The 17,577-nt window shown below is 32.6% G+C and overlaps 1 protein-coding gene across 3 annotated transcripts in view; it reads left to right on the top strand.

Moving 5' to 3' along the window:
- LOC106473320 (hemicentin-1-like) overlaps positions 1-17,577 on the top strand; it is a 196,928-nt gene that overhangs the window by 59,614 nt on the left and 119,737 nt on the right. The window contains exon 1 of one of the 3 annotated variants that reach the window (XM_022402773.1): positions 3,977-4,037. The exons of the other annotated variants lie outside the window; for them this stretch is intronic. Coding sequence (XP_022258481.1) covers positions 3,992-4,037 — 46 coding nt within the window. The 5' untranslated portion in view covers positions 3,977-3,991. Of the gene's footprint in view, positions 1-3,976; positions 4,038-17,577 lie in introns of those variants that run through there. 3 annotated transcript variants of the gene reach the window in all.

Here is a 17,577-nt window from a genome sequence, read left to right as displayed (position 1 = left end):
GGGGTACTGTACTGCTTTCCGTCTATCGTAACATCGAAAAGCTTAAAGGAACAATAAATTAACAATGGCGTGGAGCTTACTATATATATTCACACAGCTCGAGTGTTTCGTTAATAAACCCCGACGTCAAAGTTTGAAGATTTACGTGAAACTACAAGGAATAATTTCATTAATGTTTATCCCATTAAGACTGCACTATAATTATCGTTTTAAGTACAAATACAGAGGATAAACCTATCTTATTTGATTGAGGTTACAATGAAATAGCAACTAAAGTCCTTAACTTTCACAATCGCCACTAATGTGATTATCTTCACGATTATGTTTTAAAAGATCTAATTCTCTGTCAGCTGTAGCTCTTGAATTGAAAACTAAGCTCAGTAAAAGCAGAACGATATAATTTATGGAAACATTATGATGTTGTTTCATACTGAAAATTGATTATTTGTTTGCTTGTTGAATTTCGAGCAAAACTAGCCGAGCACTATCTTCCCTGGGAGCCAAAATGTTCGCGTGATAGACTAGAGGGAAGAGAGCTAGTCAACACTAACCACTACCAACTCTTAGGGTACCCTTTTGCCAACAAATACTGAAATTGGTATCACATTGCAGCGCCCCCACGGCTGAAAGTGCGAGTATATTGGGTACTAAATTCGAGCCCTCAGCCCACAGATCGAGGGTCGAGCACTCTAACTACCAAGCCATGTTTGTTTGTTAGTAATTAAGCCCAAAGCTACACAATGGGCTATCTGTGCTCTGCCCACCACGGGTATCGAAACCCGGATTCTAGCGTTGTAAGTCCGACCAAGCCATGTCAAGCTTACTGAAGAACGAGTTCAAGTCGGTCTCAAACAAACATTTGTTTTAGCTTAAATAAAATGAACAGACGGTTTATATTTGTTGTTCAAGGTTCATTTAGTGCGAGCTTTACAGTCTTCATTAGACAGAATTTTCGTTAGGGAAGGCTTAACTAAACCGTTGTCCACTTAGGAAAAATTTGTTTTAAGGATATGAATACTTAGTTATTTCGTTTTAATTATATCATGTGGCATGCGCTCATGATTTGCACTGATAAAACTTTGAAATTTTAACATAATTAAAAAAAATCTAAATAAATCGTAATATTTATTAACCACAGCCTGTTGTTCACCACTACTTGAGAGGCTTGTTGGAGTCAAGTATGAAAACTTCTACTAGTAGTTTAACTGAACCGAATAACATACACATTATCATTGAGAAAGTGTGCTCTCTTATCTTAATCTATAAAATAAGTAATTCATGTAATTAACATTATTTGGTCGTAAATATAAAATGCCAAAGCTCTAGAAGCTTGCTTCCTTCCATGGTAACTAGTGCTACTGAAACACTTAACAGGCCCAGTAGTAGCAGTAAAGAAAATCTTAAAGAAATAGCCTTCTAACCAGACGGTCTGGCATGACCTGTTTGTTAAGGCGCTCAACTCGCAATCTGAGGGTCGCATGTTCGAATCTTCTTCACCGAACATGCTCGCCTTTTCAGCCCTGAGAGGCGTTATAATGTGACGGTAAATACCGCTATTTGTTGTTAACAGAGTAGCCCAAGAGTTGGTGGTGTTACATATTAGAATTTCAAATGGTCTGAAACCGAGCTAAATTATACTTTAAATTTAGTAGTTAAACTGTGCTTTGGAATTAGCAGTTACGTAAAAGCCAATATATTGTCAGTTTATTATATTTGCCAACAAGAATGATACACATAGTTTTTTTTATATACAAATAACAATATGATTTACAATAACAGTTATTACAAATACTTAGTACAAACAATGATTTATAAACCAAGTTACACAAACTTACAAGCAATATAAAGTCTTCTTTCTAGTCTGGATCTTCTTCGATATCCTATCGAGGGTTCATGATGAGCGAGTTAATTATGAGTTGTTGTAGATGCAATTGGCTTAACGTGGAGCTAGTTAGCTTTGTCCTTCGTTATTCACCAGCGAAACACGCCGAGTTTTCCTACCGATGACGTTAGGTAATGTTTTCATAAAAGTACTAATGTCCGATGTGAATCCACTGAAGTTGAATGATTTGTAGTGTTCAAACTTTGCAAATACTCCTGGTCAAATATCTGAATTTTTCCGATTGATAAGCGTTATAACAATCACAGTTATAGCTTCCGAAGTTTATAGCACACTGACTATAACAAACTGATAATAAATACTCTTTTGGCGCGTCGCGTTGGTTATATTTATAGGCGTTTGGATAGTTTCTAGAAAAATTCAGATTATGTAACAATACAAAGCTACATTTAAGCGTTTACGCACATACATATATTATTGATTTTTACTCTCGAGAATCTTCTACAACTTTGGAGAATAGGCGAGAGTTTTGCAATACATATTTAACACTATAAGCTATGTAAGTTTTTAAATATAAATTTAATCTAAACAAATGTCGGTATTAAAATAAATATATAATAACAAATCCGTTACAGTTGTGAGTGGTGTTGCCTGGCTGTCTTCCCTCTAGTCTATTGGCGCTGATAGCTCTCATGCAGCTTTACGCGAAACTTCAAACAAACCAGCCAACTCTAACTACTCTATGTTAGCTGTCACTGCTGACAAGACCTTACTTTGAATACTAGAAGTTTCATATTATCCCACTTAAGATATCACGTTTTATCAGGACAGTGGGATTAAAACACATAAAAATATAAGGTTTAACAAACAAAATGTATTTGAATTTATCTTATACTTGCGTTTTACTGGAATTCTGTAATGTTTCAGTAAATAATAATGTATCAAAATAGTTAATACATTTATCACTAATGACAGACAACATAGTCTAGTTAAAATGTGATTTATTTAAGATTTCGTTTAGTGAAACACTGGACTTGTCGTTTGAAGGGTTTCAAAGACATTCCAGTTTTAATGAGATATTCAATAGCACTCATTACTATAGGAGGAAGCAAGTTTCTGGAGATTTGGCATTACCCATCGTTTTTCTTTACGACCAGATAACGTTAATTACACCACTTACTTCTGTTATAAACTAACCGAAGAAAACACACTTCTACAATGATATTGTATATGTTATTAGCTTCAGTTAAGCTATTTTAGGCGATTAACAACTTGTATTCTGGGATTTCAATAACCGATAATATTACCCATCTTCATTTTCCTGATGAATTGTGCAGACACCGAAATAAGTTTGTTTGTCGTTTGTCATTAAAAAAAAACTGTCACTGATTCCTAAGCTTTCTCGTCCTGAGGAGAGAGTTTTAACAACAAGAACAGTATTGCAAGTGTGGGTTTCTTTGACCGATGAAATTATCCATCTTCATTTTCTTGATGAAGGTGAATTTTGCGGACAATTAAACGTCTGTCACCACTTGTTGGGGTCCGATATTAATATATGTTGTATTTAAAATTTGAGAACATTGATAGTTTGTATAATATAATATTTTTAGGAAATATGTCAAGATTTAATGAAACTAAAAATTCCCTTTTTCTTGGATTATTCTGAAAGTATCTTGTATAAAATATTGCTATAAGTTGTTATGTAAACGTATACATTTGTTTTTCGATGTTGTATGCACGTTATGATAATGTTTTCTCATGCGTCCGAAGTCTGAGTCAACCAAACTTAACAGTAACTGTAGAGTTATACTCGTTCTCGAGACAGGAGATGAGAAGATATGTTTCTTTCAGGCTTGATATACTGTATGCTTCAGAATGACTACTGACTATTATCGTATCTCTACTTTTTCTACATAGTATAACTGTGATTTCTTCTCCCCTGGTGGCTGAGATAGGACTTAGGGGATCGATACGTACGAGTATATCGAAAGTTAACCTTTTATCGAGAACCACGTGGAAAATATTAGGAGATAACCCGCGAGAGTCATTATTCTTCTAGTCATCTATTTGCTTTCAAACTCTGTGATTTGAGGCTAGAGTTGATGTGTTAAGACATGCCCCTGGGTTAATCCTTTTATCAACTTTTGAACAATGCTGACTGTTTTCCTTGTTGGCATCCTATCTTCTCTAGCAAAAGGTAAGACTATTTCAGAATCAACCCAAAAGTATTCAGAAGAGACTATAAGCCCGTGTGAACATATAATAAGAGAGAGAACATTTGTTCGTGGAACGCTGAAACATTATACTAGGTTATAAGAAATATTAAACAAGTCCGATGATTTTCAAGGTTTTGATTTCAACTCTTGAAAACAAGGTATCTTATAAAGTTTTTTTAAACTGCTGATACCATTTCTTGTCGAGATTTCCAGTGAATTGCTTTTAGATACTGTAGAGCTAACATTATTAGCCTCTTTATTTTAGGGACAGGGAAGTTTATTTCAAGAAATTAATCAAAATTTTTCTTCTTCGATTACTCACAAAATCTATAGTCAGGTGGCATGTTTTTAAGGCTTTATGAAAAACGTCACGTTAATTTTTTTCACGTGTGACGAATATTGTTTCAAAACCGTTATATACTTTTCATACGATTTGGGCAGATACGAACTTGCTGTATAAATCGCACAATAGGCGAATTTAAAACAACTTTAGTCCTACTTTAACTTTTATAGATTTGTCTTGTCTGTCATTTATTTGTGTTTTCAGTTTTTCGTTCATGTTTTTAATTACGCCATTTTAGTGCAAAATTAGAAAAAAAAACATTAAAAATGTGTAGTGCATTATATGGTAGACAAAAATAATACCATTTAAACATGCACATAAAAATGAGGAGAATAACCCAGCTTAGAAATTAGTAAAACACAAATCTAGACAACAATAATAATGAGGCTAGAGAAACTAACTATACAGGAACAACTGACAATCCTATTTTTCAGCCCCACAGCAACTGTGCGGTTAACCTGTAGATATATAAAATGCTAAGATTGTATTTCGGTGCAGATAGCTCATTATGTAGCTTTTTGATTGACAACAAACAAATAAAAAACATTTTTATCAGTTAGGGGTGGCATCTCAACAAGTTTAAAAGTGTAAAGATGGGGGGGGGGGGTATGACCAATAATCATAATAACTTGTATTAAATGTCACGTTAATTTCTTCACGTATGACGAATATGTATATTCTTTCAAAACCATTATATACTTTTCATATGATCGGACAGAGAAGTATTTGCTAGAGAAACTCACTATATATGTACAAAAGTTAAAAAGTGCATCAAATATGAAAACAATTATGTTATATGATGGGTTAGAGATCGGTTCTAAAAACAAATTTGTTTTCCACTTGTAACAACTGTTTCTAAGAGTATAAGTATGAGTTAACATAGTATCTTGAACTATATAATGTCGATAATTTGGAGCACTGATAGTTGAAGAAATAAAATAATAATTTTTGATCTGATTATATTTAACTCTTTACTTTCTAAACCTTTCTGAACCAACAAGACAGAGCTGATAAGGCAAACCAACAAGACAGAGCTGATAAGGCAAACCAACAAGACAGAGCTGATAAGGCAAACAGTTTGCCTTATCAGCTCTGTCTTGTTGGTTTGCCTTATCAGCTCTATCTTGTTGGACAGAAGATGGTTTGGTGTCGATTTGTGATGTAAGATAATGCAGTGTAGATTTTCGATGAAAGATCACTTGAAGTATATTTTAAGTGTAAACCTCCTAAATGTTTTTCGTTATGAAAGAGATTTTGAAGTTATTCAGGTTCACAGCTACAATTACCAAACTTTAGTTAATTTTGCTTTGTTAGTTTAGCTTAAATATAGTTTGATGCAAACTGTCACAATGAAAATCTACATCATATCGCCTTACATCAAAGACCGACACTAAACCAGCTTCTGTCGACAGTTTGCATCAAACTATCTTCCATTTAAAATATACACCAAACCATCACACATCGAAAATCTACACCAAATCGTTTTCTTTGCCAAAAGCCATTTACAGCTGCAACTGGCCACAATATGTACCATTGACCAAGTTGATTTGATGAGAACTTACATTGCTGGAAATGGCAGTTCTCAGGTAGTCATGCTTTAGTTTTCGTTACCTATTTAGAGTTGATATTTCAAGCTGTTTTTAGTATGATTGTTTTATCTGATAATTTACAAAATAAACAAACAGAATTTTATATTTGTCCCAAACATTTTACAGTCCCCATAACTTTATTACTTGTAACTTTGTAAGTTAATCTTCAAACGACATGTAATAATTTGTTTTTCTGTAAAATCTATGTTAATCTAAATTATGACATGGATTTTCATACCATGATTAATTACTTTTACATTGTGATCTATGCACCAATGATTTCATGCAAAATTATAAAAATATATACTAATGTATCATAGATGTACATATACAAGACTAATTTGTGACACAATGTAAAATTTATATTGAATAAAATAAATGCTTTTAAGATGTGTTTTATTTTGTTCAAATAAGATTAGGAAAGTTAAATGTTAGGGTCGTTTTTAAGATGTGTGTTTTATTTTATACGAAGAAGAATAGGATATGAAAAGTTAGGGTCGTCTTTTAAGATGAAGAAGATGCCAAAAATTTTAGTAGTGTAAATATGTTGAATATAAGTCCTTATGGTTATCAGAATGATATTTCTGGTTGACTAAAGAGTTATTAAAACATTACATATCTCATAATAAGTAATAAGTTAACAGAATGTTACTGGCAAGTATACATATAACACCATTAAATAGAAACCAAGTGAAATGCATAATGAAAGTTACTGTATTTCTCTTATGACATTTCTGTTTTTAATTGAAAACATATTCGAAAATTATAGAAAGTTGCAATATGCTTAGTAAGTAATTTGTTATCAGGCAGATTATAGAAAGTTGCAATATGCTTAGTAAGTAATTTTTATCAGGCAGATTATAGAAAGTTGCAATATGCTTAGTAAGCAATTTTTATCAGGCAGACAAGATATATTACGTTATCAGGCGATTTGAATAGTCTTTGTTTCACTGTTAAAAATATGTGAAATTTTAAAAACTACAGGGCAAAACTATTTAAATAAAGTACCATCTCCTAGTAACGTTCAGATTAGCACGCTCTTGGAAAGGTTACTTCAACTTGAATGAAACTTTAATGAAGTAAGCATTAACAGTAATTGGTTTCAAAATTCCTACTTCATTATAACCGAAGATGCTTTAAGTAACTTTTGTCTACCACTTTGTGAGGAATGGTAAATTATTTACGCAGACTTTATTTCTGGATAATTGACCACACAGCGTATTAGGTTGCAAATTGAAATAGCTCGTGATATATTAGGAAGATGTTGAGCCAGATCTCTCATTATATTTAACTTTTTTTTTTCTCTCTCTAGCAAGTATCGTGTTACTTAGTGGTATAACGAAACAATTAAGCTACCTTCGTCTTCGGGAAGTGGTTTGCTTTCATTGATTTCCCCCGTTACTAATACACTATTTTTGTTTATTTTATGTAATAAATAAGCATCGTAAGAAATATACACTGTACCACATGTATCAAGAAGACATTGTCACAACAGAGTATTACAAAAAAGGCAATGTTGAAAAAAGATATCGTAGCAAAAAGACAAGGAATGAAAGAAATATTGTAATAAATATGAACTGAAGTAAGTGACATTAGAACAGATATATATATATATATATATTGTAACTATTAAACATCGTAAAATCCAGGCAGGTAAAAAATAATACAAAAAATTAAATAAATAATATAAGAAGCAGGCACTGTTGTAAGTTTACTACAACATAATTACAAAAAACTGGGGACAGGTTAACCAGAAATCACTGTGATTGATTACAAAGTTTTGTTGTCATGAGAGGACAGGTTAACCAGGAATCATTGTGATTGATTATATAGTTTTCTTGTCATGAGAAGACAGGTTAACGAGGAATCACTGTGATTGATTATAGAGTTTTGTTGTCATGAGAAGACAGGTTAACCAGGAATCATTGTGATTGATTATATAGTTTTCTTATCATGAGAAGACAGGTTAACCAGGAATCACTGTGATTGATTACAAAGTTTTGTTGTCATGAGGAGATTTTGTAATCAGGAATCTTTTCACTGATCATAAAGTTTCGTTGTCACGAGGAAACGGGCTGATCAGGAAACATAGGAACCACTGTCACTGATTACCAACAAATTTTGTTGTTAAAAGGAAACTGATTAAACAGGAAACACAATCACTAATTCCGAAGTTTTGTTGTCACGAGGAAACACCATTTTTCTGTCACATCACAACCTTATATAATAAGCCTTTTCACTACTTTTTATTTTGATTATTATTTCAAAACTGATTAAAATGAACTTACTCGAACTGGTATTCAAACCACAGGTGTTACTGAAAGCTACCAACACAAGTTCAGTGTAGCAGACCACTACACCATTCTCTCTTTTTAAGTATTTGACGTGTTCCTATTTCCTTAAATAATTAATTTTAATCTAGTGGTTGTGGAGAGCAGTTTTCCATCAAAGTTAACAATTAATATAGGTGCTACAGTTGTTAAACTCTTGTTCAGACTAATATTTACTAGTGGAAGTTTGTTTCGTGCTGCTCGTCCTTTCTTTACTATATATTTTGCCTCTCAAAAAACAAGGAGAACAATAACTGTATCACTTTTGGACTGCTTATTTTTTCTTACGTTAAGATAAATGTGAAGTTAATGTTTTCATTGTGGTGTAAGAGTGTTTAGATTAGTTCAAAAACATAAGAATAGCGGAATGCCAGCATTTGGAATAACTGCGGCAATACCCCAGATTTGGCCAAAAATTCTGTTCTGTATACAGAGTCAATCTAGTGTTCCTCTGTTCTTCTAACTTGGTTGGAGTCACTACTATGTCTCTATATTTACATATAATTATCATTAAGATTATTTTTACGTTGATATAAAGTTAATAACTTCCATTTCTGGAGCCATTTTAAGTTTTTTCTTTATGATCTCAGAGTTACTTCACCGAAAACTGCTTTCATATCAATAACACAGGAGTTCATACATTGTACGTCTTATAAATTCAAAACACTGTTGTATTGATGTCGTCACGAACCTGTCTCTCCAGATCAATTCTTCCCTAAAAATGTCAGCACTGATATTTTTTCTGATCTGACTTTCAAGTTCATGTCTTCCCTAAAAAAAGCCTCACTGGCATATCTGATCTGACTTTCAAGTTCATATCTTCCCTTAAAAAAACTTCACTGATATCTCTGATTTAACTTTCGCTGATGTCTCTGACCAGTACCTCAAGTTCGTTTCTTCCCTAAAAACAGAATCATTGGTGTCTCTGACCTGTCTTTCAAGTTCATGTCTACAGAAAGAACAGCAGTAGTGATGTCGTCTTGGACCTGTCTTTCAAGTTCATGTCTACAGAAAGAACAGCAGTAGTGATGTCGTCTTGGACCTGTCTTTCAAGTTCGTGTCTTCCCTAAAAACAACAGCGCTAATGATGTTTCATTTTTGTCGCTCAAGATTATATCCTTCCTAAAGAAATTTAAATACTAAAATAGCCGATGTCGTGTTTGTTCACCTTGTTATCCCCTTCCCATACAGTCCACTATTTTTCTCCTATCACGTAGGCTTCCTAAGTCATTCTTCAACACACCCATCAAAAAACATTCTTTCCTTCGTTTATTATCTTATCGATATCAAGAAGTTAGCTTTCATTCAGCATAACCTTTTATTAATAGCTCAGAAAATATTAATTCTACCATAACTTTTCGTGTTCTATTTTGCTACCTCAATATATTCTTTTTGATTAAACATAACTGAATCAATGAACAAATCCCTAAAAGTTTGTATAGCTTATGAATTTATATAAACATAAGTATTGTAAAGCATTTCACAATATCTGATACTTGTGAAATATAAGGTATAATTTATTTATACTATTTACTCAGGGTACTTTACACCATAAGAAGATATTTTACACCGTAATATGATACTTACATCACTCGCTTTATTTCATTCATTACCTGCGTAGAACTGTAAAGACCATCGTTTAGCTATAACTTATGGTACTTCTCTAACAAATAAAAGTCTAGCTGATATCTTTGATCTGACTTTCAAGTTCGCGTCTTCCATAAAAAAAAAGCTTCACTGATGTCTCTCACCTGTCTTTCAAGTCGGCGTTTCTCCATAAAAACATCCTCTCTGATATCTCAAAAAAGTATTAGATTAGGAAAAAAAGTTATCTAGAAACTGTATTGGTAAACAAAAAATGACTATCCAATTATAGTTGTTAAAAACGCTTAGGTCCTAAAAAGATTTCAAGAGAAAAAATTTATTCAGGTGATTTGGTTTGTTGTGTTATTCCGTATGTACCTGACTCCTCAGCCACGATAAAAATAATATGAAAAGAAATAGAAAACGTTTATAAATTTCATATTGTGGGTAGTTTTATATTACAGGAAAAGGGTTGTTTATAGTGTAAAATGTATAGACTGTAATAATCTTTATAAAAGGGAAGACATGCTCTATGACATTTCTATCAACATTTTAAATATATATACATCATCGCGATGATACTAAAATTGTAAAAAATACTTCCCAAGAATGTATTGATAATAAACGTAGAATTATAGTATTTGTTTGTAATTAAGCACAAAGCTATATAATGGCCTATTTGTGCTCTGGCCACCACGGGTATCGAAACCCGGTTTCTAGTGTTGTAAGTCGGCAGACCTACCACTGTGCCACTGGGGGGGGGGGGGAGTAGAATTATAGTAAAACAAAAAAGACCTGTAATAAATCAAATGCAACAAATAGGTTTATATGTATGTTGAGATCAAACTTATAAGTATAACGTCGTCGATGAGTGTATTTAAACGGTGTGTTCAGTCCCTTTGACGATATGTAGTTTTACTGTATGGTTTTCCATCCTATTTTAGCTGTTTATAATATTTAACTTTGTTATTGGCATTATAGGTTTTACAGTGTATAATTGTTTGTTTGTTTTGAATTGCGCTCAAGGCTTCTCGGGGACAATCTGCGTTAGCTGTCCATAATAGCTGGAAGGGAGAACATGTTCGGTGGAGGCATTCGAACTCGTGACCCCAAAGCGAATAATTTAATTTGTGCGTGCTACTGTGTATTTTCTTCTCTTGTGAATTTTGCTATTTAGTGTGATGTGAAATGACCAGTTCTTTAGAACTGAATTTATTAACTCAATATGGAGTTTCAACCAAATATATCTTTATAATATCACAGAAATCCTGTTAAAAACGAATTTCTTTTCCGTAAATTATCTACAACAAGCAAAAAATGTAAAGCTAAATGTCAACGTTACAAAATAAATCACTCGGGGAACATATACGACTGAAATATAAAAAGGAAGCTATTTGTATGACATGAGACTACTACTAGGAGGGACTTTGGCAAGGCTGGTCACTCAAGAAGCTCATTCCTTTTTGAACTTCTTATTTAAAAAAACGGCAAAATTTTCGAATATCAGAATGAATACAAATTATAAACACTGTTAACAAGACTCAAAAATAAAAAGAGTAGCTTTAACTGCAATAATTTACCTGATGATATAAATATAGATATAAGTACTGTCCCATTTTCCCAAATTTATGTTAATTGATTTAATAAATGATCAAAATCAGATGTTAAAAAAAAGGGACTCAACGTTCCATTTTCCAAAAAAATAACGCTACGGTTGGATATAAGAACAGGATTGGAAGATTTTCCCAGAAAATAATTATTCAATTAATACAAAATAATAGCAAAAGAAAGCAAGTGATTCAGGAAACTAATTCTGACAACCACAGGTATCGAAACCCGGTTTCTAGCGTTGGAAGTCTGTAGACATACCGCTGATTACTTTCTCAGAAAAAAAATCTCTAAGTATGTTTGAAAACACTTTTTCTTTGATACTTGTGGAAAATGAATATAATCATTCTTATAACAAACTGATGTTCCCCCCCCCTCAGTGGCAAAAAGATTTGTAAATAAATCAAAATGTATAAAACGTGATATAAGAAAAGCTGTAATGAATCCTTTAAAACAATTAAGAGATAACGTTAAACTGGTTATTATGAAGGTAACATTGCTGTTGTGATGAATTATTGTGATTATTAAATAAAATGGGTGAATTATTGAGTGATCAAGAACATCATGAACTTTTAATTAACAAGCCTACTAAAAGAAGGGAAAAGAAAGTGAGTGTGGAGAGTGTGTTTTAAGAAATACAAAACATTTCCTCAAGTTAATGAGTATTATTAATCCTCAGAGTTTTATAGTTACTTCTGTTGTGTCATTATTCACACAATTACCAATCAATGAATCTGTTGATTGTCCCTTTTCCTGCCTAATAAAAGACTAATATCTAAGAACACTACTTCCTCAAGAATTATTAAAACAAACGTTGGTGCATATAGCTAAACAAACTGCAATAGAATGATGAGTTCTATGATCAGATTGAGGGAATGTAGCTAATATTTCTTTTTTGTTGTTGTTGTTTGTAATTAGGCACAAAGTTACGCAAAGGGCTCTCTGTGTTGTGGCCACTACGGAAAATTTCAATGAACATGCATGATTATAAGATAAGAAGTTCGGTTAATTTACGACAATATTTTGATGTCAGAAACGTTGATGATACTTCTATTGGCTTCGTTTCTGAAAGAATTGTTAAACAGTTTGTAATATTTCTGAATATATTACATCCTAACATTTACTTTTGAGAATGAGAAGGTGGACGAGTTGTCTTAATGTAATGGTTAGTAAAGTTAATAATGTTTTTTAAGTATTTAGGGATAAAACTCATCATAAGACTCAAACAATTGTGATTATGAAAAAAATATTGTCCATAGTTAAAGAGATTTTCATTTCGAAAAAGAGCTAGATGAGGGAATATTTTATCTGAAAACTGTATTAATAAACAAAGAATATTTATTTCATTAGAGTTGATAAAAAATTTAAATACTAAAGAGGTTTAAAAACAAAAATCGGAAAAATCAAATCAGATGAGTTGGTTTGCTCTGTTAATCCGTGTGTACATGGCTTCTCAGCCCCGATAAACATAATGTGAGAAGAAATATAGAAAATGTATAAACTTCCAATTGTGTACACAGTTATTTTTTAGCATGAAAAATGTTGAATGCAGTTTAGAAAATCAGAATCAAACCATTTGTAAATGCGAAAGAAGTAATAGAAGGATGGAATTTAAGTACCAGAGTAGCGAAATATGGAAGTGCTCCATCACATGCTTTCCAGAATTTTAAAGATACACAGCGGTACTGAAGTTGTAAAATGTATTTCCGTGAACCCAATGGTAAAAACATATGGTAAATAGTCGATTATAATAAATCAATAAGAACTCATAATAAATAAAATACAAGGAATAGGTTTATATTTATGTTATGTGTATGACGTCACGTGAATGGTGCCAAAATGTAGTTTTACTGTATGGTAGTTTTTCTATCAATTTTAGTTGTTTATAAATATTATTTTTTCAAATATATGGAATATCTATATAAGTTATATTACACTTAAATTCTAGAAATTATATGTAGGGAAAGTATGCCGAGTTTGCATAAATCCAATATGGCAATCATAATATAATTGTTTTACCTATTTAAGCCATATCTCATCTTCTATATAACATTTTAAAAGTGGTTTAAAATTATACATCGTGGGTTTTTGATAAGAAGATGATATTTTTTTTCAAAGAAAGACCACGCAGGGGCAATTAACAACTACCAAAAGTACTAACTACGAAATAGATAGCTACCCCAGCACTTTTTGAATCTATAAATTTTCCCCGACGCACAAATAAAGCAGTGCTGGTGGATTCCATGCCCCAAGACCTTCCTGAACCAACTGGTGATGTTCAGTAATTCATGAATAGTGGCTCCCTGCTGCATACTATACCATTGTAGTATGGAGCGACAGATGAGGAAATCTTCATGTAGTACACCAATTACGTGACAAGAAAACAATGAAAATCGATTGCCTGTTTGACAGGTACAAAGCTGAACATTCTACAAAGAACCGGGCTCATCAGAGATGGACACCAGAGTATGTTGAAGCAACTGTGAACTTCATCACTGACAGGAACATGAAGTCAAAAAAAGAGGATTTCCTTTCCAATAAAGAAAACGAACAGCGCTTGATAGGCTGAAAAAAAATGGACGAAAACGAAACAATGCCGTGGATAATACTGATCTCTTGGTAGTCCAGAATACAGTAGGTTGTGCTATAAAATTCACAATTGTACTTGTCGATTATGCCATTGATCTGTGCTGCTCTGCTACCATGCAAATGATAATGCGTTAAAACGTTTATTTAAGCCGGAGACAAAGCAAGAGACAAAGAAGACACCAAGGTGTTGGAACGTAAACTTTACCAGGAGAGCGCTTGGCAGAGACGTATGCAACATCCTATTTTTCACTCATGCCATGCTTGTATGTGACACGACATCGCGAGTCTATGGTGCAGGAAAAAGTGTAGCGCTGAAGCATGCATGTTTCAATGCATACTTTCAATTACAATGTATCAAACGTGATATAAGAAAAGCTGAGATGAATCCTTTAAAGTAATTAAGAGATAATGTTAAACTGGTTATTATGACTGACAAAGTACTAAAATGTATACACAGATCTATATGACAAAGCGACTTTTAATTTACCATATTGTTATATTATATGTTATCTTATATCTAAATAATCCTGAAAATGATTAATGTAACATTTTAATTAAAAGTATCAAGAACCATATTTTCTAGAACCCTAGCTTATGATTAGTGCATTATATAGTGTGGCATCTCAAATCAGTTCACAGCCATGAAGCCATAAGAGTCAGTGTTTAAATAAGGTGTTTGTGTTTATGATGTATTTTCATCGTTCTTTATCCACTGCCGACCACACAGAGCTGTGGCTAAACCAAGCCAAATACTGAATTTATAGCGGCTACATTGGATTTATGCAAATTAGGAATACTTACCCCACAAAGATTTTGGTAGACTTTTATAGTGTTATTTTATGGACCACTTTGAAATATAAGACAGTAAAAAAAAAATACAACATTGTTGTGATTTGAGATGAGTATATCAGTATAAATTGCCTGGACTATTATTTGACTGTGGAACAATACATCTTCACACAATAATAGCACCAAACGTATCAGTATAAATTGTCTGGACTACTACTTGACTGTGGAACAATACATCTTCATACAATAGTAGCACCAAACGTATCAGTATAAATTGTCTGGACTACTACTTGACTGTGGAACAATACATCTTCATACAATAGTAGCACCAAACGTATCAGTATAAATTGTCTGGACTACTACTTGACTGTGGAACAATACATCTTCATACAATAGTAGCACCAAACGTATCAGTATAAATTGTCTGGACTACTACTTGACTGTGGAACAATACATCTTCATACAATAGTAGCACCAAACGTATCAGTATAAATTGCCTGGACTACTACTTGACTGTGGAACAATACATCTTCACACAATAATAGCACCAAACGTACACTTGATTGAAGTTATATATCAATTGAGGAAATCTCAGAAACATTTTTTTTATTATTCTGTAATAAAAAATAGTCATTTTAAACCATTCACTATTAAAAATGGCGTTATGTACGACACACTCGGAGTTTTAGACTATCGAAATTCTGTGCTTACAGGTAAAACGACAAAGTATCAAATAATTCAAATAAATATCGTAACACTAAGAATCTAACTGATCTAATCTGCGTTGACCTAACCTGCGATGACCCAAGTTGGACTGACCTAATGTAGGACGACTCAATTTGAATGATCTTTCCGTCATATTGTGTATAAAATGAAGTTTTTTTAACAAAATTGCGCTTACTTTGACATTTCTTAGCTTACTAGTTTCTTCTAAGTACACAAATAGTACTTACAAAGTGAATATTTATTTAATCAATCTTCCAAACATTTAACATTAAACCACAGGCATCAAAGCAGCTTCAAATTTTGAGCTCATGAATATTAGCCTTTTTTTTTTCATTAGCAACTTTGAGTGAAGAAGAAACCATTTTTCTGAGGCCTTTGGGTCGTTCTTTTGAGCTTTCGATCCCATTATAGTGGAACAGGTGTTATATTACTTCCAAATAACCATTACTGAAAATACACAATGTTGGTAAGGAGGGTTTAGATATATTGCAGCTACTACACAAAATACATTCGTATCCGATATAAAGAAAATAATAAATTGTGTTTTCGAAACAAAATATAATGATGCTTTATATGCTGTGGCTTCATCTTCTAGGAGTCAGTGTATTACAATCTCTACACGCAGTGATTCCATCTCTTGTTATAGGCACTGGCCTCACTTGCCAAAGATCACTGTACTTCACTATTTACATTCATTGACTTTACACCTCAAAGATAACTGTACTCAGTATTTGTGTGCATTTTTTTTTATGTAGTGGTTTTATTTCCATAAAGCCAAGACAAGCCAAGCGGGTCGTAGTCTCAACACTGTTTTGTTCTTACACAAATAAACCTAGCAGGTTGAAGTCTCTACAATGTTTTGATCTTATCCAATTAAATGTAGCCGGTTGTAGTCCTAACAATGTTGTGCTATTACTCTAATAAGCCTAGCACGTCGTAATCTCAAAACTGTCTTGTTCTTCTCAACTTATGGGAGTTGAATGTATACGTTTCGTTATAAAACTATAACAAATAGACATAATTACTTCAATAAAGCTAGTATAAGCAGAATTTTTATTATTTCTGTTTTTATATACGTCATAAGCAATTTTTCACGTATTAGTCCTTTTGAATATATACATATATTCACAAGTAATCTTTCATATCTTTCGATAATATAAACTATACATTCCACTGAGGAAAAATACTTTTCACTGAAGTATCTTAGTCAAATTATCAGTCTATTTATATTATATTTTTTATCTAGCTATCTCTCTGCATATCTGTTTCTTTGTCCAACTGTCTGTTTGGAAAGTCTTTCTGCTTCCTACACAGTTCAAACAACTATTCCAACATCTCAACAGAGATCGGTATGTGAAAACTCACCTTCAAAATTAAAGTAAATGGAGACTATTGTAAGCACTTGATATAATTTCAAATGCTTCAAGAAGTCATAATGTATCGAAAATATTCATGGAAAGTTAAAGCCTTAAAAAGTTTTTATATTAAAAATCTTATTTTGTGTCCTTTCCCATCTTCACATTTGCGACGTTACTGCAATTCGAAAAAATGATTCTGATGTTCTTTTTCTTTTCGTTTAAAAACTCGTTTCATACGTTTACCACTCTGGTCTTTAGTACTGTATTTTTATAACATTTTTCAACACACACATATATATATGCTGAAGAAACAAAACCTCGAACGCTGTACTTATAAATCTTCTCAATATCCACAGAATAAAACGAGAATTCACGATGAAACAGGGATTCTGTAGTTTCCTGGGACTTTAAACCTAACATGGGAGAAGAATTAACCATCTGTTTCGCAGACACTATACAGTAGTAAATATTTTATGTTGCATTATATTTTTTATTCATGTGCTTTCTAAGTTCTTACTGCGAAACTAATATGTGGCCTCCTTTTAATATATTTTCCTAAGTTTCAGTCTTAAGTATTTAACGTTGTTATCTTTGCAAATACTTTG

Source organism: Limulus polyphemus, unplaced genomic scaffold (assembly GCF_000517525.1).
Source record: "Limulus polyphemus unplaced genomic scaffold, Limulus_polyphemus-2.1.2 Scaffold128, whole genome shotgun sequence".
In the NCBI taxonomy this organism is placed as follows: Eukaryota; Metazoa; Arthropoda; class Merostomata; order Xiphosura; family Limulidae; genus Limulus; species Limulus polyphemus.
The sequence above is the reverse complement of the archived record's forward strand: the minus strand, read 5'-3'. Positions and strand labels throughout refer to the sequence as shown.